Source organism: Amblyomma maculatum, chromosome 3, assembly GCF_055883805.1.
Source record: "Amblyomma maculatum isolate TAMU_Amacu chromosome 3, ASM5588380v1, whole genome shotgun sequence".
In the NCBI taxonomy this organism is placed as follows: domain Eukaryota; kingdom Metazoa; phylum Arthropoda; class Arachnida; order Ixodida; family Ixodidae; genus Amblyomma; species Amblyomma maculatum.
The window spans coordinates 19,404,561-19,426,225 of record NC_139346.1 but is presented as its reverse complement, the minus strand read 5'-3'; the positions used below and the strand labels follow the sequence as shown (position 1 = coordinate 19,426,225).

General features: G+C 46.9%; 1 protein-coding gene across 1 annotated transcript in view; it reads left to right on the top strand.

The window, feature by feature from the left end:
• LOC146194298 (testis-specific serine/threonine-protein kinase 3-like) overlaps positions 1 to 21,665 on the top strand; it is a 320,653-nt gene that overhangs the window by 81,142 nt on the left and 217,846 nt on the right. The window contains exon 2 of the mRNA XM_084596524.1: positions 14,482 to 14,701. Coding sequence (XP_084452650.1) covers positions 14,482 to 14,701 — 220 coding nt within the window. The remainder of the gene's footprint in view (positions 1 to 14,481; positions 14,702 to 21,665) is intronic.

Sequence of the window (21,665 nt, the reverse complement as noted above, 5' to 3'; positions counted from 1 at the left end):
CCAAATTCTGGGTTCATAAAGTAATCATTTCCAGCCCTGTTAAGCTGATGGGCAACTTTATTCCTAAGGGACTTAATTAAAGGCAAGCAGACCTTTACAGTTCTCAAAATTATCATACAGTTGTTGTTTGTCCGATACTTCGAATAATAACAATCATCATCATCATCATCCTCAGCTCCACTATACCCATTGCAGGGCGAAGGCCTCTCCCATATTCCTCCAATTAACCCGGTCCTGTGCTAGCTGCACCCACTTGACGCCTACAAATTTCTTAATCTCATCCACCCACCTAATTTTCTGCCGCACCCTGCTACGCTTACCTTCCCTTGGAATACAATTGGTTACTCTTAGAGACCATCGGTTAACCTGTCTTCGAACTGTATGCCCTGCCCATGCCCATTTCTTCTTATTAATTTCCCCTAGAATATCAGTAACTTGAGTCATTTCTCTAACCCACTCTGCACGCTTCCTATCCTACCGTTAGACCTACCATTTTCCGTGCATTGGCCCTCTGCGTTCTCCTCAACTTAGGCAGAACCCTTCTCGTTAACCTCCATGCTTCAGTCCCATAGGCAAGTACCGGTAGGATGCAACTGTTAAACACTTTCTTTTTGAGTGATATTGATAAGCTGCTAGTCACAATGTTCTTCCAGTGCGCTTTCTTCCAATCTTACTCTCCTGGTTATTTCCCTTTCGTGGTCCGGATCATTACCTGTCTTAAGTGGACATATTCGCCTACCACGTCCAGAGCTTCGTTACCTATTTTAAGCTGCTGTTCCTTTGCCAGGCTGCTCAGCATTACCTTAGGCTTCTGCATATTAATCTTTAGGACAACCTCTCTGGTTTTCCTGTTCTACACCCTGAGAAAAAAACTGGCTGAATTGGGGAGTAACGTCCACTTTGTTCCTCAAATCGGGCCGTTACTCAGCGAGAGGAGATACTGCGGCGAGAAGTGTGCCGTGTGCAAATTTGGAGGAATAACGTTTAGTCCTGGCTCGAAAAAGATAAAAAAGAGGAGGAGACGAACTGCTCACTTGATCCCTGGCCTGCCTTCCTGCCTCTCTAGTCGCGCGTTTCAGGTGCAGAGAAAATGTGTCTGCTCGATGGACAAAACGTGCATACTATGTTGCTGGAATTGCATGCTACGTGCTGGAATTAGCTTTTTGACGCTGGATGTGTGGCTGCATCCGCGATGCACTGGGAGAAGCGCTGCATGTGCGTTGGGGCCGCACTATGTAGTCCCAGTATCGCTTTGGAAATAGTTGGAAGTCCGAAAACTGGCAGGCGAGAAATAATGCGCATATGAAAAATATGGTTCATGTAAACACTGTTTTCTATGAAGGCGCTGAGCACCTGTAAGAAAACAAAGGCACTATCTTTTTTCTAGTGTTTCCATGTTTGGATAGATCGTTTCAAGCCTTTCGTGAGAGACACGATCTCCGCGCCTCTGATATCTCATGACACACTAATGATTAACGTATAACTAAAACTGGAATTTAATAATCTGGGCTACCATGCATATCAAACTTCACAGCTGATCTTGAGGGCAGTCTAACACAATCATTGCTGCCAAAATCTTCAATGCAGGTTCAATCGCAGGCTCCAAACAGGTGCTACGCATTACCGAGCGTAGCCTGCACCGCGGCCTAGTATAAGCAGCAGTAAAAAAGAAATAAAACAAGGAAGAAAGTAGTTTACCGAGCGATGGGCCCATGAGAGAAAGAGAAACAACATACAGCGCTTGTAATAAATAATATTTTGCGTGTTTCTCAAGGTTTGCACTCCTTCTTGCTCTATATATAAACCAGCCGAGCCATCGGTCATCGCAATGCTTTCTGTAATGTTTACATACAAATAAGATTTAGTGACCAGCAAAATAGTGTCCTCGCTGCTGCGCTTGCCGGTATTGAACCTTGGTCGTACTTTTTTTCATTGAAGGTTTTGTGCTAGAGCTCTGTGTTAAGCGAAAATTACGCCCACGGTAGCAGAGCATCACCAAAGAGCCGTAGCTGGTAAATTGGCCAGCGATGTCAAACTCCACATATTAAAATGATTCCAGTGCACAAAATAGAGCGCATAGGCATCCAAAACATTATTGGGAAGTCGTGAGAGCAGGCAGCAAGCTCCAATACTCAAGAAGTTGTAACTGTTAGAGGGGCAGCAATGGGGGCATGTACACTTCGAAGCATGAAGTCCCAACCATATAAACGCGGTCATTACATGAAATGCAAAAATGTTTCGTATGACTCCAGTTTTCGGCTTGGACGAGTGGTTAGCGCAGCAAGCTAGTGACTATCAGGTACCGAGTTCGAAGTGCTTTGCTGCAGAAGGTTTTTTTTCAGCTTTTTTTTTAATGTTCTTGAGGTGCTTCATTACTTTTCAGCTTGTACTTTTTATCTCAGGCCTTTTTTTTTCCGGGCGAACAGTGCCCCATGTGCTCTCTTTAGGATCATTTTAGAGGATCAGATGTTAGTCTCTTGGGGAGCATCTGCAACGAGCAACCGTTCCTCCTCCTACAGTTTATCCTTTAGAGATTAAGTGTTTATCCCCTTGCAGTTGGTACCCAAGAGGATTAATGGTTGTGGCAAACCAGTTGGTCCCCAAAATGACTAACCTCACTACCTCTTTAGTCCTTTTTTTCTTAGTGTAAATCATTTATCAATAGGTGCAGTTCGGCCCCTGGCTTACTTAAGGCAATGTCGTCACCAAATAGCAGATTACTGAGATATTCTCCCCAAGGAAGAATAGCGCAAGCTACCCAGCGACAAGAAAGACGAGACACAAACAGCGCTGACTCACGACGGAACTCTAGGGGAAAAACAAACAAACAGCGCATCTGCACAAACACGAGGCAAAAATAGACGAGACGCAGCGCTGTGCCTCATCTCTTCCTCCCTCGTATTTGTGCAGGTGCACTGTTGTTTTCCTAGAATGTCGTACCAATTCGACAACCCGTAATGAAAATGCGGAACTGAACACTGGCTTGACATTTTCGAACGTCTGGCATCCTTCAACGCTAGGGACGACTCAGTGACATTGAGGCAAGTCTCTTTCGCACTTCAGGGATGTGCACGTATCTGGTTTGAAAACCGTGACACTTCTTTTAATCATTGGGACACTTGCAAGACAGAGCTTGTGAAGGTCTCTGTAAGTGCCGTTAGAAAAGAAAGATCAAAGTTCTCCTTCAGGCAAGGATTCAACTTCCAATTGAGTCCGCCTTGGTTTACGTTGAGGAGATGAATAATCTTCCGCCGTGCCGATCCCGACATGATTGGTTTGGTTTTGGGGTTTAACATATACGGCTACGAGAGACGCCGGAGTGGAGAGCTCCGGAAATTTTGACCACCAGGGGTATTTTAACGTACACTGACATCGCACAGCACGTGGGCGTCTAGACTGTCGCCTCCACCCAAAAGCGGCTGTCGAGACCGGGATTCGGTCCTGCACGCTTGGGCACAGTATACGTCGAGCGCCCTAACCACTGCGCCACCCGGCGGGACGATCCCGGAATGAAAGAGCTGACCAAGGTGAACCTGTTGTTGCGCAATGTGAAAGATTTGCGGGTCTTCTATTCCAACCGACAAATACTGTGGCGGAATTCGGCCAGGAAGCAGCGAGTATGGAAAAGACTGAAAGCAAGGGCGCACCTCTACAAACAGACTCTTCAAGTGCTGTCAGCAAGCCATTACGGCACCACACCTACAAGCGGAGGCAACGTACCTGAGATTAACGTCAAGTAGTCCATGAAGAATCGCGCCGGCTCCTGCCAATGCCAGTGCAGCCTCAGGTTGCGTCGCTCACGCATGTAATTGGTGAGGAAGTCCAGCAAGCTTTGGGCTTTCCTGAAGCGATGGCTTCGACACAAGAAACCACGCCAATGAACTGCGCTGCCGCGTTACGCCTTGCTGCGTTCTGAAGGGACCTTCCACGCCCTCCTCGACGCGAGCAAGCTCCTTCTGAACGCTGCCCCTTGAGCCCCACCAACCACTCCTAAGAACAACACCAAAGCCAGAGGAAATGCGATCCCCGAGGAATTCCTACCACCCGATCTGGTTCCATTGCGACGAGGCAGGCCATTTTCTCAGTCACTGTACACAGACGAATTTGATGCCTTCGATAGCCCAGGGCCCCATCGTCGCGAGCGACCACAGAAAATCGACGACTTCTCGGACACGTCGCCAATTCGCCTGTCCCCATCGCCATTCAGGTCCCGCTTCGCCAGAGCTATAGTGTGAAGCGGCATTGTAATGACCATGACATGGTCATCGGCGGCGGAGAATCATCGCGTTTTCGCCGAGAAGCCGCCTCCAAAGGTTGCTGTCTAGTTTTTCCTGTGGGAGTTAGGGGACCTTTCTCACACATGGAGGCATACGGCTACGCTTCGGTAAGCTTTTTCACAAGTTTCGTAGTCAAAGGAAAATTTGTTTCCGGACCAAGAAGTATGGCTGCGCTTGGGTGCATGTCAATGAGTAATTATTCCCTTATTACAGCTACCTCTTGCGTACGTTCTGCATGGGCGTGACACTTTTGCACTTCAATGCACATGTTTTCGCGGACACCTTCAGCGACTGAGTGAGATGGTGCTGAAGATAACCGGCAATGTGGTAGAGCCCTACATACACAAGATGGCCCAAAATTGAAAGAAGGTTGCGAGCCTCCCACAAGCTCGGAAGTGTGTGCTTTCTCTTTGAAAAAGGAAGAGAAGAAGGAATAGGCTGCGGCACTGGTGATCATTTTGGGCAGTGAGCCTAAAGAGGGCTCTCTCTTGTGCGCCGCACATATGTTGAACAAGCTGGGCTCTTCGTTAATGAGCGGTTGATGGAGCACGAAAGAAATGTTAGTCAAAACAATGAGGGACCAAATTTATCGAAGCATGTAAGTCTTGACCGTTACGCTCTTGTGAGCCATGTTTTTGTGGTACACGGAGTTTCTCAACAAGTGAAGACAGTGAAGCTAGTGAGTTATTTTTACGAAAATGACGGATCTATCTTGACGATTTGCGATGTTCCAGTGAGGTTCCTGCTCGATGGTTCGTTGATCCGTCGACACGTTGCAGGAAACAGACTGTACAACTCTTCAGGCACCAAGCACACTTTATTACATTGATCAAACTGATAGGATACACTAGGTAAGAGTGGTACTGGCGACACTCCCATCTCATAACACTCTGGTTTCGCTGAGCGCTTCGCGGTACTGGAGGTCACTCCGGCCAGTCAGTCAGTCAGGCAGCAGGCCCCAGGCAGCCGACCACCTTTCGACCGAATTAAGTAACTTTCGCAACATAGACAAAGGTTTCAGCAAACCAGTAAATGATATTCACGGAGGCGATCAGAACGACAAATTAAATTTCAAAATAGCCAACAGCACTCATGCGATGGTTTCCCTTGCCAGAACTGCATGCCTTCCACCAAGTTGCACACTCTTTCCCTTCGTAACGATGGCACTCAGATACTCTCTCAAAATCGGAAGCGAATAAAAAACAAAACACATCCAGCTGCGCCGTTAACCTCCACACACAGGGCGGCATTTGGGCCCTGCCGGCCGTAAGCCAAGTGAGCAACAAAACCGTTTCCGTGCGCTTGCTTACCTGCCACAGGCAGTGCGGACCTAAACGCCAACGTCATCTTCGGGCTTCCCTAATGTTTTTTGGCGAATCCATGATGCCGCTCTCATAGGGGTCACGCAACGGAGCGAAACGGCGCACGACGTCGGAGAGTCGTTCACGGGGCCTTTTGGTCTAAAGCCCGTCTCGGTGGGCATCACTGCGACAAGCTCCATTCGAAAGTACTCTCGGTGTACGATCCATCAGCCGCCCTTTCGATGAAATTTACCTAAATGAATGACCCATAGTGATCTTGGCTACTTGGAACGGCGACTAAACGGGGTCAAGCTACGATCTGCGCTGCGCGGACAAGGGGAACATCCGCGGAAAGCTTCCATTAAGGCTCTTAAGCGCTTCCTTAATCATCAATGGGCCGGTTCCGCTAAGCGGCCCGGTAACTTGTCAGGATCCGTCCCTTCCTCATTTGTTGCCCACGAGATAACTTCGACATACGCCTGTCCCCTGTAAAGCACTAAATACTGAAACTAACAAAGGGCTATCAACTAAAGCACTTGCGCTCTCCTCCTGCGCAGCTGCCCGGCATCTTAACTTATTGAATTAACTGAGGCTTTTTGATTGAAAGCAAAGAAATGATGTGTATCAGTGAGATTGCATTGCCTCTTTGTCAGGGTGAGAATTATTTTGCTCGTAGGTTATCATGTCATTCACGAATCTGTAGATGCGGGTACAACGACCATATATCTTTTCGTTTTATCTTTCAGTAAAGCAATTGGGGGCGAGTGGCGCTACCTTGCTTCTTTTTTGTGTTTGTGCTTTTTTGTGCTTTTACCCTTAGAAGAGATTTATTATTACTTGAGACTTTTCGTAAAAAGGACTGCTATAATTTTCTCAGGCCTGCTAAGCAGTGTCATGCCAAGTTTAACGTGTGCGAAAAAACAGTATGTGGAGTTCCAGCCTTAAGGGTGCGCCTGCGTGGGATAGCGTGAATCCAAGTGGCCTGGCACGCTGATTATGGTGAAAGGAGAGCCTTGAGTTGGCAGCTCATTGCGAGAGTAATGTCCGGGCTACCCTATATTCGCTCAGTGCTCGGCCAGGTCAGCTGCCAGCTACCTCCTACCAGCGAATGAGTAAAACTGCGCAAAAAAACGGGACTGAAGAAACGCACAGGCACCAAAAGGCGCAGACACAAACAAGGTGTGTGCATTCAGTTCCGTTATTCGCGCAGTTTTACACGTTCGCTAAATACGAACCCATCAGAGCGTCTTCCTATACCAGCGCCATGCTCCTTATTGTTCGCTTACGACGGCAAATCCGGCGCCTATACCGGATTTCTCGTGAACGGGGCCTTTGACCCTATCTCGTAAAATTTCCTGTGGTTAAATGAGTTAAACAAATATTTAAGAACAATAGCTCAGTTTTGCTTGGTTTTGCCAATACCATGTGTTCAGATAACGTCGTCGCTCCAAGCACGTGGCTTCTTACTTTACTGAAAATCTATTATTTTTTAAGGCCAGAGGTTAATGTCAAGTGGTCAGTTAGTCTTATGGACATTCACCAGCTTACTAAACCACAACACACTGGGTGAGACGTGTGGCTAGATAGACTAATCTTAGCTGGACCTTGGCTCAGCTTCAAGGTCACCCGAGTGGAACCAAGCGGTCCCCGGCTTCGTATATGGAGTATAAAGCTGCCGCTCTAAAAACACACGCGAATCTCCTGAACTGGTTGTATCGAAGCCAGCTGGTGCATAGCAATATAGACGTCAGCACAGCGACAGACTCGCACAAATAAGGACGGAAGATAGCGCTGACAGTAACAACGCCTCTTTTTAAGGGAGGGACAACATAAACGAACAACTACTACTCTGTGTTTTACCATGAGTTAACGGTGCAGAACGTTGGCGTCTTTTTTATGATTAGGTTCTGCGGAAAATTCTAATTTACTTATTATATTTACTCATGGTATGCCATATCACATGTCTGTCCACTTTGTTCGATCGCCAGTGCATGCTTAATCTCTCACACCGGTTCGTCTCTACTCTTTCAAATCACTATGGATTGCTTAACTACCACTTCGCATTTGCGGTCTTGATGGTGCAGGATAAGTTTGCTGAATTGGTCTTGTTTGAGTGCATTCATACACCGCCCCGTTTTCCCGATTCTGTGTCGCTCACAAGAAAATAGAATCTTCGGCGGCCGCCCGCACGCGTTGGTCTTGTGAGTGAAAAATCACGGAGGAGGCAGCTGGCAACTGCTATTGCCGATCACTAACTGGATGTAGGGTTGCATGACATTAAGTTTCGAGCCTCACCTGGGGTGGTGATATCGGAATCGTCCTGGCATTTACGTTACCCCACACGGGCAGATTCATACGGCTTGGCGGGGCTTTACCTGGGCTAGTAACCGGCGCTATCGCGTGATGCCGGAGCTTGTGTCCCCAAAACTTTTTATCTTCTTTTTGAAAGTCATGTCTACCTCAGTCAAGTTCTCAACTCAGGAGGCCTCTAATGCTGATCGCTAAGGTCCGCTTCACTTAATTTTAGTACCCAAGCCGGTAGGGAGTGGACCTCCGCCAGATACTGTTCCATAGTACCAACATATACGCGAGGTGTTCAACTCCATTACCAAGTAGACATTTAACTGACCGGTTTCGCGGAACCTTGGAGGTTCTCAGCACATTTTGTGCAATCGTCATTGGGGTTACTCAGGTCGGACTTCGTAAGGCTAGCAAATCATCAACCTAGGTTTACATGATGAGCACTCGGTCGTGATTCGTGGCATCCTTCACCTTCGTTCCAATGCTGGTCAGTTACACGTCACGGAGATACGGCTCCACTTTGGACACTACACATGTACCATCAGCTTGCAGACAAGAGCGAGCACGCTTCTTTCGCTCAACCATCCCAGCAAAATCGCACAAGTAATGTGATAATCGCTTCTGTTTATACTGAACATGTCAGAATGGTGTCAGAATGGTCACTCCCGCAATGAACCGTCAGGTGCATACGCAGACCTATGGAGTCAAGTGGCAGCTTTCAAGTGATGCGTCTTCACAGACGTTACGGCGCCACAGAGCAGCATATTACCATGACGTCAGATCCTCATCTAAGGCCGCGGTAGTTCTTTTGAACACTTTAAGCGCGTTCGCTGGAGAAGGCGGAGCAAATGAAATTATTGAGAAACTTCACGAATAAAGTGCAGCTGATTACGCGCTCAACTGCAGTGCCTACGTCAACACAGGAGCAACGGGCACCAGGCTGCCTAGCGACAGACTAAACGGCAGAAGCCGCAAGAACAATCCAGAATGGGCGAGAAGGCGTGGTCGCTTTAGCCTGCAGCGCACGCTGACCCCAAGCTCTCGAAGGTTCGAGTACACACTGGCACACCGAGGAGGAGGCATGTACATTCGCGAGTGCTGTGGTGTTTGCTCTCCCCCTCTGCGCCGCTTTCCACTTCTAGAATGTTCGGTCGCGAGTATTTAGAAGCTATATTCACTCCGACGGTCACTTCTGAATGAGGCAGCAATAGCGGTAGTAGGTCGGCCACGGCTTTAGAAAGAAGTCGCGACGGAAGAGCTATAAGCTCGCATCGTTCAGGGTGCCAGTGCGGGTAGGTAGGTGTACATAGCTTCAGTCAACCCCAGCTAAATGTAGTGGTCTGTTTTCCTTTTGCAAACACGTTTTTCTAACTTGTGTTGTTATTGCGTATAAAGGTCTTCCGTCCGTTACATCGAGTTCGTCGTCTTTCATTTCTTCTTGAGACGATGCCACCCGACGAATCGACATGTACCTCGAAGCGTCGAGGTGTCTAGGAAGAAAATAAAGTATAGAGCGAAACTATTTTACTGCCTCCAGAGTCATTTGATTTCCACAACGCCGTAGGCTGGCCTTCTTCGATCGGTGAATTCGAGATCTACAGCTTCGCATCCGGTGTCTGAGAAAAACCGAGCGAAGTTAAGAACCTTTCTTTACACTACAGCTGCAGGAGAGTTTACAACCGAGCTATACAAGTCAGCACAGCGATGCGACTTTTTCTTAATAGAGGATCGCTTCCTCGCTAGCCTTTCTAGGCGAAACACTCCCGGAAGAGCTCCGAATGCTCCCCCTGTGGTAAAGTATCCGGCATGTACCTGGTACGAACCGCCGTGTACCCGCCGCAGTTTCAATGGACAGATTTCTCACGACATGGTGCGGCCTTCTTCCTGAGTGAAATGCTTGAAGAAAGGACCATTCAGCGAAGAAGGATCAAATAGCTTCTGTTGCATGAAGCAGGCTTACTGTTATCCGATTTCGGAACGGATCACCCACCACCGAAAATTTAAAAGAAAGCTACCCTAGCTGAGGAGTTTTTTCAAGCCAGCTGGGCCATCGTTCCAAATATTGAGGTCCCGTGACGGCCTAGCATCAGATCGGAAGTGCGTACGTCCTTATTTTACCGGTACGTACACGGGGACACCGAAGTGTCTCCCACAGCTGCAGTGGATGCTAACCACATGGCCAACCGTGGTAGGACTGGGAGGGGCTGGGCAACCCCCCCCCCCCCCCCCCCCCCCAGTAGGAGACGGCAAGATGGCCACTTCCAAATGGAGCCCCAAGTAGCCGAGGACCTGGCCAAAGGAAATCTGTACTCATTTGTGTCGGCCTACCCGCTACAGAAAGCATGCTTAATGTCATGAGAGCCGAGCAAAAAATAGAACACGAGTGCTTGTAATTGATTGAAGCCTGCTACCACATTTGGCCAAGAAAAGAAAGGCTCCCGAAATTTCGCTCATGCTCTGGTCCATGCGTGCTAATATTTTAGTTTGCAATGAACTGTTGCTAAGATAAGCTCACATCACTACCTATTTCTTGAGGTGTGCAAAAAGAAATAATCAAACGAACACATTAATTTCACCATGGTATCGTTCGCTGGAGAGGAAAAGAACAGGAATGTGGAGGTCACGGCTTACCAAAGAGATTAAGAGCAGTAACCGGTTGCCAGGTGTGGGCAGCCGAACTCGTGCAGTCCGCAGTCAGCGGGATTGATTCCTTTGGAGCGGCAAAACTACCATGACAAAAAGTTGGTACCGACTTGTTCGAGATAGAACGCGCCTTGTCATTTTGGATTACCATTACATACATTCAGAGCTCACCTTGATGAAGAAAGACACGTCATCAGAAGCGGTAATCAACCATCTGAAGAGCATATTAACCAGGCATGGTATTTCAAACACCGTGGTGTCGGATAACAGGCCGGAGGTTGCCTCGTTTGCTTTCAAGAAGTTTGTAAATGTGCATTGGTTCAAGAACGTTATAGCTAGCTCTCGCTTCCCACCGGCGAAGCTGAAGCATGGTAAGTACGTCGGTTCTTAGTTCTGGGGATTTAACGTCCCAACGTGACTCATAATATGAGAGACGCCATTGTGAAGGGCTTCGGGAATTTCGACCACCTGGTCTTTACGCGCACTCACATCGTACAGCACACGGACGCCTTGATTTTCTACTCCATCGTAAAGCTGTTGTCGCGGTCTGGATTCAATTCCGATTCCATGGGCACAGTAGCCGAGCGCCCTTACCACTGCACCACCGTGCCGGGATGCGGAATAAGAACGATGAAGCTACTTTTGAAGAAAGCGGACGACACCTACATTTCACCAGAAGTGGTAGGTTCCACGGGCTGCAGTGCAGCGCAACGTTCGAACGCATGACGGGATCAGCAACCAGAAGAGATCAATGCGACATCAAAGAAGCCCTAAGAAGCTAGTGCAGTCACTGGACATCATAGACGTGAAAAGGTACTGAACAAGGGTAGAGGCGGGAAGCCTCAGTTCGCAGGTTAAGCCAACGTTTCGACAAGTGAAGTTGTCTTCGTCCAGGCGGCGAAGACAAGTCAACTTGTCGAAACGGTGGTTCGACCTGCCAACTGAGGCTTCCCCCCCCCCCCCCTCTACCCTTGTTCAGTAGTTCTAATACAGTGTAATCCATCTTCTTCTTCTCGTTCTACCTGGACATCATAGAGATACTCGATGTGGTCGGATCATCAAGAATATAACACAAATTGTAAACGAATATTAACTGAGTATGCACTTTGGTTGCTGAAAGGGAAAGACGTAACGTCAGCTTGCAGGTAAGAGCTAGCATGCTTCTTCGCTCAGCAATCCCAGTACTATCGCTCAACGCATTTGATCAGGGCTGTTTGTATATATTGAACATCGTCGCAGTCAACAGGGCCACTTCCCCTATCAACTTGTAACGATGCGTGTCTGACAATACACATCCCACATTTTTTCACTTAGCCCTGGCCACTTCATATCACACTATTGAATAAAGGTAAGCATGTAAGAATTAAAGGACGAATCGAGGCCGATACGCGTGCGATTCTGAAACGGCACGGGAACTTCATTTGACCTTCGTAAGAACTTTAACATCGCAGTGTGGAATTAGATAGTACATATCTTGTACGTCAAGAGAAACTTAATGTGACGAGACTCTATTTAGGTTGAGGATATTAGAGGACAGGTTTCGAGTTTGGATGCTGTGGGGTTAATTTATCATAACGTCTCGAAGATGGCCGGCCAAGAATGACAACAGCATTACCCACCATGTGCCTCATTCTGACACAATCGCTTGAAACGGCTCACTCTCCTTACGCGATTTTACCGAAAAAATATGGAGAGGATAGATATTTCACACGGTTTACATTAGTCTTGAGTCCATTGCAATGGGTCTCCAACAAATAACGCGTTGTTAGTTTGAGTGTTATACTTCGTCTTTAATTGTGTGCGTCTGACTATTTAGATCATTGGGAGGACAGTGAAAGAGGAAGTGATGGGTACATAGAAGATGTTGAAAAAAAAATCGTGTTCGGGTATAAATCGTTAGTTGTCAGTGCAACATTGTCCTTGTCTATGCGTGTGTGTGTGTGTGTTTGTGCCTCTCCTGTGCTTTGTCACCTATTCAGCTGCGTGTTTCATCATGTCTAACCAAGTAGCTCAACGTTCCACTTTATTAGTGTCTGCTTTGTGCTGATATCTTTATAGCACATTTAGTTTTCACAGCATGATGTACCATGAGTTTCGTGAAGCGGCGCGTGATAACGAAGCTTATTTGCAAGATTACGAGCGGTAATTGACACGGTTTCAGAGGGCTTTTGTTTTTTTTTTATCTCCATCACAATGCAGCGGCGGCAAGAATGCACTTCAGCAGCTGTGAAAAAGGGCGAACATGCGCGTCTGTATCCAAAATTTGTATTTTGCAGTCGTGAGTTAGTTTAGGACCAGCACCGTTTAGTCTTTCAAATACTGGCGTTGCTGGTAACTCCCAGGTCGTACAATGCAGCGCTATGCTTACAGACGCCAGCTTGTGCGGCCGAGGCGATGCTTCTCGTAACCTAGCAAAACGTTGCGTCTTCGGATGTAGTGTTTTTAAATTAAAACAGGTATCGGAGCGGATTATAGCTGGTAGGGTTCGAACTCGGGTTCATTCTGACAGCCTTAACTACCTGTCCATATCGGCGGGTGGCTTCAGTCAATATAACGAGGTTTATACTCCGTTTCATACATCAAGCGCAACACTGCCAATGCTACAGCTCTTGTTTGCGCTCTCCGCATCCGCGATGAAAAATAGTGCCTACTCTTGACGAGAGCAGATAATAGTTATTTTGTCTGCAAGCTTAATACGTCTTACATTTGCCATCAACTTCATAAAGAGCACCTTTTTTAAGGAGAAAGGATCGGATTCGTTGAATTTGTATGTTTTTATGTTGTTTGCGTTCGTGTCGCGTTTTCGCTGCCCCGCTACCTTGACAGCTGTGCCACTAGATGGCGCTGGCTGTGCCCTCTGCGCTGCGCATTTCTTTTTGAGAAAATAGTTCTTGGGTGCGCATTTTTTCTATAAGATCCGCACTGCGAAGATGCCTAAGCACGTGAAGCAAGTTATCGCAAACTTGTATGCTAGGAATACAGTCCGTTTCCGCAAGAACCACTCTACTACAAGACGAGCGTGTAGTGATACGCCTCCATTTTTTTTCTTGCGGACTACTTGTGTAGCTTTCGCTGCGTTGCACCTGATGTATGAAACGGAGTATAGGTAGGGTTAAACCTGCACAATTTCGTAGTACTTTCTACGGATACGATCATAATGGCCAGAGGAGAGGGTATGCGATATCAGTAGATTGTCAATGAAAATCGAACAAGGGTGAAAGGGGAGCCTCAATCCGCAAGCCAGAATTTTGTCAAAAAAGCCTATCTTATTCTGAGGCCAAGACAAGTCCTCATATACGCTGAAGTGGTCTTCGCGCGACGGAATACCATTGTGAGGCCATTAAGTAAAATTGCTCAAATTAAGATGATTCGCTCAGTAATGCATGAATATACTGCCAACTTGAGTCGTTAACATTGATAGTGCCTATATTTTAAATTTTTTTTTAACGAGAAATGACGTTGGAGATATGGAATTTGCAAAAACATTGTATTCGCTCTTGAAGTGCGTTTTAAACACGTGCACACATTTGTGTATATTTATGCTTATGATGCCAGTGAAACATAATAAATCATCTTCTACGTCTATGATACGTTAGTTACATAAACAGTATTTGTAGTTAATATTCCAGTGACGCATTTGGATGAACATGCGACGTGGGAAAGCCAACATAATGAGTTATAAAAGTGGTTTTCATAAACATTGCTGGGCTTCAGCGTCGACTTCCATTTCTCTATATAGCATTCGCCTAAATGCAGTAATAAAGGGATAATTAATGCCGCTATTAATTGTTTAGGTGCAGTTTACGACGTAAAGCTGTATGCTTTAGTGCATTATCGACCGAGATGCACAACCGCACCGGCAGATCAGCAGGCATGCACTTAACCACAGCGGGACATTTATGCGGTCACCAAGAAAAAAGAGAAGTTGGTTTTGAGGCTTTCTGAAATGGTCTTTGCAGGCTGGTGTCCAAGGCAGGAACGTCATATGCCTGCAAGATTGTTTCCAAGGAGCTCACATCGGCCGTCTACCGGGCCAAATTCTTGCCCCGTGAGCTGCAGATCATTACCACCATCTGCCACCCACACATCACCTGCGTATGTGAGGTCATCGACTTGTCGTCTAAGGTCTTCATCATCATGGAGCTGGCCACTGGAGGAGACTTACTTGAGAAAATACTGGTACGCTCAATTTCTGTGAACTCCAGCCAAACGTGGGTGTAATAAAACGGCGCAGGCGCTGTTTTGTCGGGTCAGTAATGTCATACGCCAACAGTGAAACACAGGGCGAGCTGCAGTTTCAGAAGAAGCAGGCGATTTTGAAAGCCGGCTCTCGACTGCCTTAAAATTTACTGCGAAAGGAAGAAAAACGTCGGCTACGTTTTTCCATCTGCTTCGAAGAACTCACGATTATTGCTCCGTGACAGCATCGTCTCCCAAGGGAGGTTTCCCTGCAATGTAGGAGGCCACTTTACGGCCACTCTCGCAAAGCCACATCCGGTATCTTCCCAGATGGGGATAGGATGTATGGTAGCGTGGTTAGTGTGTTCGCACTTTCTGCTGAACAGGCTTGAGTCTACAGCTTTATCAACGAAAGGCCGAGACGACGTCTGTTTCCCCTAGAGAGACTCAGGCTACCATTTGTCCAATACGGCAATACACTGGTCTTACGTGGGGCCGGACATTGCCAACACACTTCCAATGGTGGTCCCATAGTTCGTGATGCCTGGCAAGTTACCCAGGGCGGATGAAAGATGCGCTTTTGTTTTGCGCGCCTTTTGTTGATTAACGAAAATTGACTAAGCTGCAGGGCTATTGATTAGTTAAGCATCGGTGGTTTGCAGAAGTTCACAAGTGCGAGATGCCGGGAGTGCCCTGTCTTTTTCTCCTGTGTGTCCGTGTATTGTATCCTGCGCTGTTTTTGAGAAAGTTTACAGAGCTTAGAGAAGTAAAGAATGAAACAAAGATTAAAAGTGCGGTTGTTTGGAATTTCAATAAATCGCGCGACCGAACTGCTTTGCAAACCTTTCGAAACAGATTGACCAAAGAATTCTGCAGAGGACCTATAATATTAATATTGTTACGTGGTGACAAGCAAGAACACGGCACAACATGGCGACAGGGTGAAAGATGATTTAATAGCTGGCCTAGCGCGAGGACCACTAACGATCTTCTTCGCCACACTTCCCGGAGACACCGAGAAATCGTCCCGATTGGTTCGTCGAAGTCAGTGGTGACGTGACGTTGATGATGTTGAAGAAAAGTTACAAGTGAATGATTTGCTTCCCACCACGATGACGATGATCACAATGATACTTGAGTGATCCGCCTCCCCTGGAGCTCTTGAACGATCCGCCACCAAAGCATCCATGGGACTGACGGCTCGAAGTCGCGTCGGCGGCTGGGCTGGGGTTGCGTGTTCCATGTCCTTCGAGTCTTTACTCTGGTCTCGGCTCTCGTTGGTTCGCTTGTGCACCTTGTCTTCAGATCCAGGCTGGGGGCGGTGCGGCGGTCGTTTCGGCTGGTCGGATCAGCTGGGCAGGAAGGGCTGGGGCAAAGCAACGCGGCGGTATCCCCGAGCTCTCGGACGATAGTCTTGGCTTGCTAATGGCGTCGACGCTCCAAGGTGAGGACGGGGATGACGTATCCCGCGTGTACGCACCTTTAATAAAACTTTTACTTGGCGACAAGCAAAAAAAACGGCACAACATGGCGACAGGGTGAGAGTTGATTCAATGGCTGGCCTAGCGCGAGGGCTTCTATTGCACCACTGCCGATCTGCGCAACCTTTATACCTATCGGTAACAACAGCCGAAATTTGTGGAGGAAGGTCAGAGGTTTACTAACTCGAATGTCCGCGTTTCATTTTCCGATATGCAATATTGATAACAGTATTGAAATCTCGGATCAGTGTTTGCCTGACATTTATTATTGTTTATTATTTACAACATGCCCTGCAGCGCTGAATCATTACAAGAAGAGAGTGGGTACAAATAAGAATAAACAAAATAAAAAAATAGCTGATGGGTTAACTATGGTTAACTCTCGAGCGAAAGCTTCACCGATATGGTTACGCTCATTGCCAAGCTTGGATTAAACACATTGTGCGTTCTTCGAGGGTCTCTTCGGCCCGCCGCCTTTTCGGAGCCTCAATCCGACGTGCCTTCTTCGCATTCTGGTGCGCTACTGTAGCAGGGTATTCGTCCTCCTCCATCTCGCGCAGTGTTGTAACCTAGGGAGGAGCCCGGATGTATACCCCCTTGCGCCCATTGCTTCCGCGTCACCTCACGTGACCTTGACCTCGACAGTGGTCACGAGCCACTTGGTGGCCTACTTGACTATGCCCCACACGTCACACTTATGTCACCTCACGTGACTTTGACCTTGACAGTGTTCATGGGTCACTTGGTGGCCTACGTGACTATGTCCCTAAGTCACATGGCGGCCGCCACACTTAACACAGAAGCTTGACCTCCAAATCTCCTTGAAGGTGAAAACAGTGCATACCCTATGGCTCGAACTACCTGACGTAATGAAGTTTTCGATTCAACATATTCAAAACGAAGAATCAATTGAAAATATGATGACCAGAGCGAAGCATTTGGAACATCGAAACATGCTAATAAGCCACACGAAGAACACATTGCAAGGATAATTAGAAATTTTCGATGAGTTGAGCGAAGAGGACCGCTCGAGTCAGCAGGGACCACCTCGGCTAGTTGTAGTGTGTTCTATTTAGATATTGTTTTTGGGAAGAAAGAGAACTTCATGTCAATCGTACAAATCTTCATATCTCTAATTTTACAGTTGTGATCTCTTATGCTTGAGAGGTAGTGAGCAGGCTTGATATATTTTTTTTTTGTACACGAGTGGAGGTATTATAAAGTGTACGTATTAATTTCAGCCGGTTTTCTTTCCGCTTTAAGTTAAGAGGTCTGATTCCAAGGCTAGCCTTCATTTGGGTGCCACTGGCTCCCCATGAATATAGTTTTATTATAACATCACCACACGTTTCTAGACACATTCAATTTTTTCGATAATGCAGTTTTCCGAGGGCCCCGAAAGCTGGACGCATATTCTAAGTGTGGTCTTAACAGTGATTTGAAAGCCTCCATTTTCTGTATTTGAGGAGCGCCACAAAGATTCCGGATAAAGAGGCTTAGCATGCTTGCAGCTGATACCTCTGTCACACGGTATATGTAATGCCATTCGCTTCGAATGACATTTATCATCATCATCATCATCATCATCATCATCATCATCATCATCATCATCATCATCATCATCATCATCATCATCATCATCATCATCATCATCATCATCATCATCAGCCTGATTATACCCACTGCAGGGCGAAGGCCTCTCCCATATTTCTCCACTTAACCCGGTTCTGTGCTAGCTGCATCCACTTGACCCCTGCGAACTTCTTAATCTCATCCGCCCACCTAACTTTCTGCCGCCCCCTGCTACGCTTTCCTTCCCTTGGAATCCAGTTTGTTACCCTCAGCGACCATCGGTTATCCTCTCTTCGCACTACATGTCCTGTCCATGTCCATTTCTTCTTCTTAACTTCTACTAGAATGTCGGTAACTTGAGTTATTTCTCTGACCCACTCTGCACGCTTTCTATCTCTTAATGTTACCCCTACCATTTTTCGTTCCATAGCCCTCTGGGTTGTCCTCAACTTAAGTAGAACTCTCTTGGTTAGCCTCCACGTTTCAGCCCCATAGGTGAGTACAGGCAATATGAAACTGTTGTATACTTTCCTCTTGAGCGATACCGGTTGAGCGATACCGCAATGACATTTATATTGAATGTCATTGCGATCTGGCGTTGCCAGTCTACACGGACATACAGAATGGCATTTGCAATTGATGACATGTCCATCATGGTCCATCTGCGAACTGCTGTGATAAAAAAAAGGTACAAGTGATGATTTTGATTGCGGAAGCAATACTACTCTAGTATTTCTCTAGGTTTCGAGCCTTCAGTGTAGCGCGGCCGGTAGCCACGTCTTACCCACGTGACGCTGTGACGTCACACCCCACGTGACACTAGGGTGTGGACTGGCAGGAGCTGCCAACTTGGGTCTTTCGTTTCACATGGGACGGTTATGTCAGAATCAGCCTGCTAGGACCCTGGCATTCACGTTACCCTATAGGCCACTAAGGCACGTTCCTACTGCTTGGTTAAAGCGGCTTTATATGTGGGCTGAGGAAGAAGAAAAAGAGAAGAAGAACGCTCGGTCACCCGCAGCTAATGCTTTCGCTCAATATTTGGTTCAGCAGCATTGAACCCTTCTAATGTTTTTATTAACATGCTTGGTGTTTTTTTATTTGTATTACAGTATTGAACATCTAAACTCTATTTAAAAATATATTGGTCCGCCATACGACAGCCTTAACTGACAAATGCTCCGTTTAGAAATCCAAAAGAAAGACAGGCTCAAAGTCGTTCGCGATGCCTCTCGCCCGCCATTCCATGCTGCAACCAGCCACCATAGAGGTAGCCACGGATACTGCTGGGAATACTGCCATGCCTGCGGAATTGGGCGTTGTAGCAGGCGCTGAAGACGTTGCTGGAATGCTGACAGTGATTAATGAAGTGCAGAGCAAAGAAACACTATCTCTTCTTCATCTCATGAGAAGGAAGCGACGTAACGGGCTCAGGCAGCTGAAGATTGCTATTGAAAGGTGCACGAAGACCACTCGAGATTTGGAACTGTGTTTGGTGACGAATACGTTTACGGCAGTCGCCGTTTGGGCTAGCACTTGATCGGGGATTATTCGCGAGCGGTGGTCCTTTCCAAGGAACGAGAACTGGTTTCAGGCAACTCTGCCAAACCTAGGTGCATCCCACTTCAAGCAAGCGTTCCGCGTCAGTCCTGCCACGTTCCGAGACCTTGTGGAATCGCTGCAGTGCGTGTTGCAACGTGAAGAGACGAACATGCGAACGCCGATTTCCGCAGTGGAGCGCGTAGCCGTGGGCTCGTACCGCCTATGTTCCAGTGCCGAGGACCGGACCATCGCGCACTTGTTCGGCATCGGCCGGTCCTCTGAGAACATTGTGGAATTCTGCAAAGCAGTCGTCGACATTCTCGAAAGCAGGAAGGTACGGCGGAGCACATGCGTGCTACGCAGTCACCGGCTTTCCGCAGGTCATCGGTGCACAGTCATTTCACCGATGCAGCCGACAAGGCTGGTACGCATTTGTTTTCTTGCCTTTCAACTTAATAATAGCTGAGCAGGACAAGGACAAAATTACCGAGAACTACATAAACAGTAAATGGTTGTTCTTTATTGCACAAATGAGTATGTAGGCCTGAAAGCAGGAGCCACGGAATCGAGATGCATATTTGAAATATTGAGATGTGTGCAACTTTTCCACGCAAATGTAAAATGTTGTATCGGCACGGCAATAGGTGTGATAATTATTTTCTGTGCACATAATGATTGGCACACAGGCTCCGATCATTATTTTTTCGTTAAGAACAGCATGCAAGAGCTAGCATCTCTCATTTTTCCCTAGTAAGCATTTTTAGCAAACCTACCACCTAAAATTGAAATGCTAGTTTCTTATTCGAAATTGCAGCCTGAATAGCATTGTAAATATTTCTGGATATACAGCTGTTATCAGTAGTTGAACGTCATGCGGATAGGATGCGTTAATTCAGTATCTGCCCCGTGCTGACAATTACTACTTACATGCAGGTACAGCATAGTACTGCTGGACCATCACTACCGCATCCTCGACGTTGGGAGCCCAGGCAGGTGGCCATATTTACGGCCATTTAAAACTGAAGAAACTTGTGGACAGATTCAACTCTCCCGTGTCAACCATTGAAGGAATTCCTGTCGCACCAATCATATTATGCGACCAAGCCTTTCCTCTCACGGCGCATTTACTGAAGCCATATCCAAATGCACCAATTGGTTCGAAGGAGGCACTTTTCAACTACAACTTGTCAAAATCGAGGAGGATAGTGGAAAATGGATTTGGGCGTGTGAAGGCACTCTTCAGGTTCATTATGAAGAGAATGCAGTGTAAACTGGCAAACGCAAAGCAAACCATCAGGGCATCTTGTGTTTTACACAACATCTGCGAAGCCTCCAGAGGCAATGTGGAGGAGTGTGGGTGCAATACGTGTACACTTTCAATGCACTTTATGAGCAGCCCTTCAACAACAGTGATATATGCACTAGTGAGGGTCAGGACGTAAGGGCGGCACTTGCCGATTACGTCTGGAAACGGGTCCAGTAAGCACGGCGAACCACAAATTGATAGCTCAAGTACGCACTTTATTTTTGGAAATATTTGAGCAGTCAGGAATTTTTCATTGCCTACAGATTCGCGAAGAAGCTTCGTTTCTTGTTTTCCCTCAGCCCCGAACACAACTGGTTGTTTGTGTTTACCAGCTGAGTTAAAAGGGTCTCCTGCGTCGCGTTGCGACTTAACTTGGCTGCTTGGCGACTTGGTGGTGGTGCCCTACGGTCGTCTGCACTGGATAGGTGGTGAGGGCACTGAGAGTGCTGCAGGCTCACATCCTGATTCATATGCTGCTGGAGGCATCTCGAAGGTAGTGGCATCATTCCCATTGTCCTCAACTGGCCATACTGCACGCTATCGATTAGCTGGAAAAATAAAAGAATATACCACACATAAACATATTAGTGAAGAGACTGCCTACAAGGTCGCTTCATGGTTAATACGGAAGCAGAAAAAAGCTACCTGTTGTATGCAGCCTTCACAACCTTAGAGTAATATTCATTCCTATACTGTACGCTACTGTAGCATTTTGTAGTAACTGTGACATCTCTCTAACACTTATCGTGTACAAGTTTAATTGTTGTGTACATTTTGATACAGAAGCCGCAAGAAGCAGGGTAAGAAATGAATCAATAAATAAGTGATGCGCCTCATGTGTCAGGCAAAATAGAATCAGTGTGTCTCCTTCGTGATGAGTGATATGAAATAAAAAAAAATATTTCTTGCTCTTGGTTCACAGGAATCATGTATAGCGCTATATAGAAATGCGCGTACCATCTCAACAGTGGCACCATCGCCCTACGCAGCAGTCTCATCAACGAGACTGCTGTAGTTGACAGGCAGGTTTGCCAGAAACCTTGAGATTTCTTTATAAAAACGC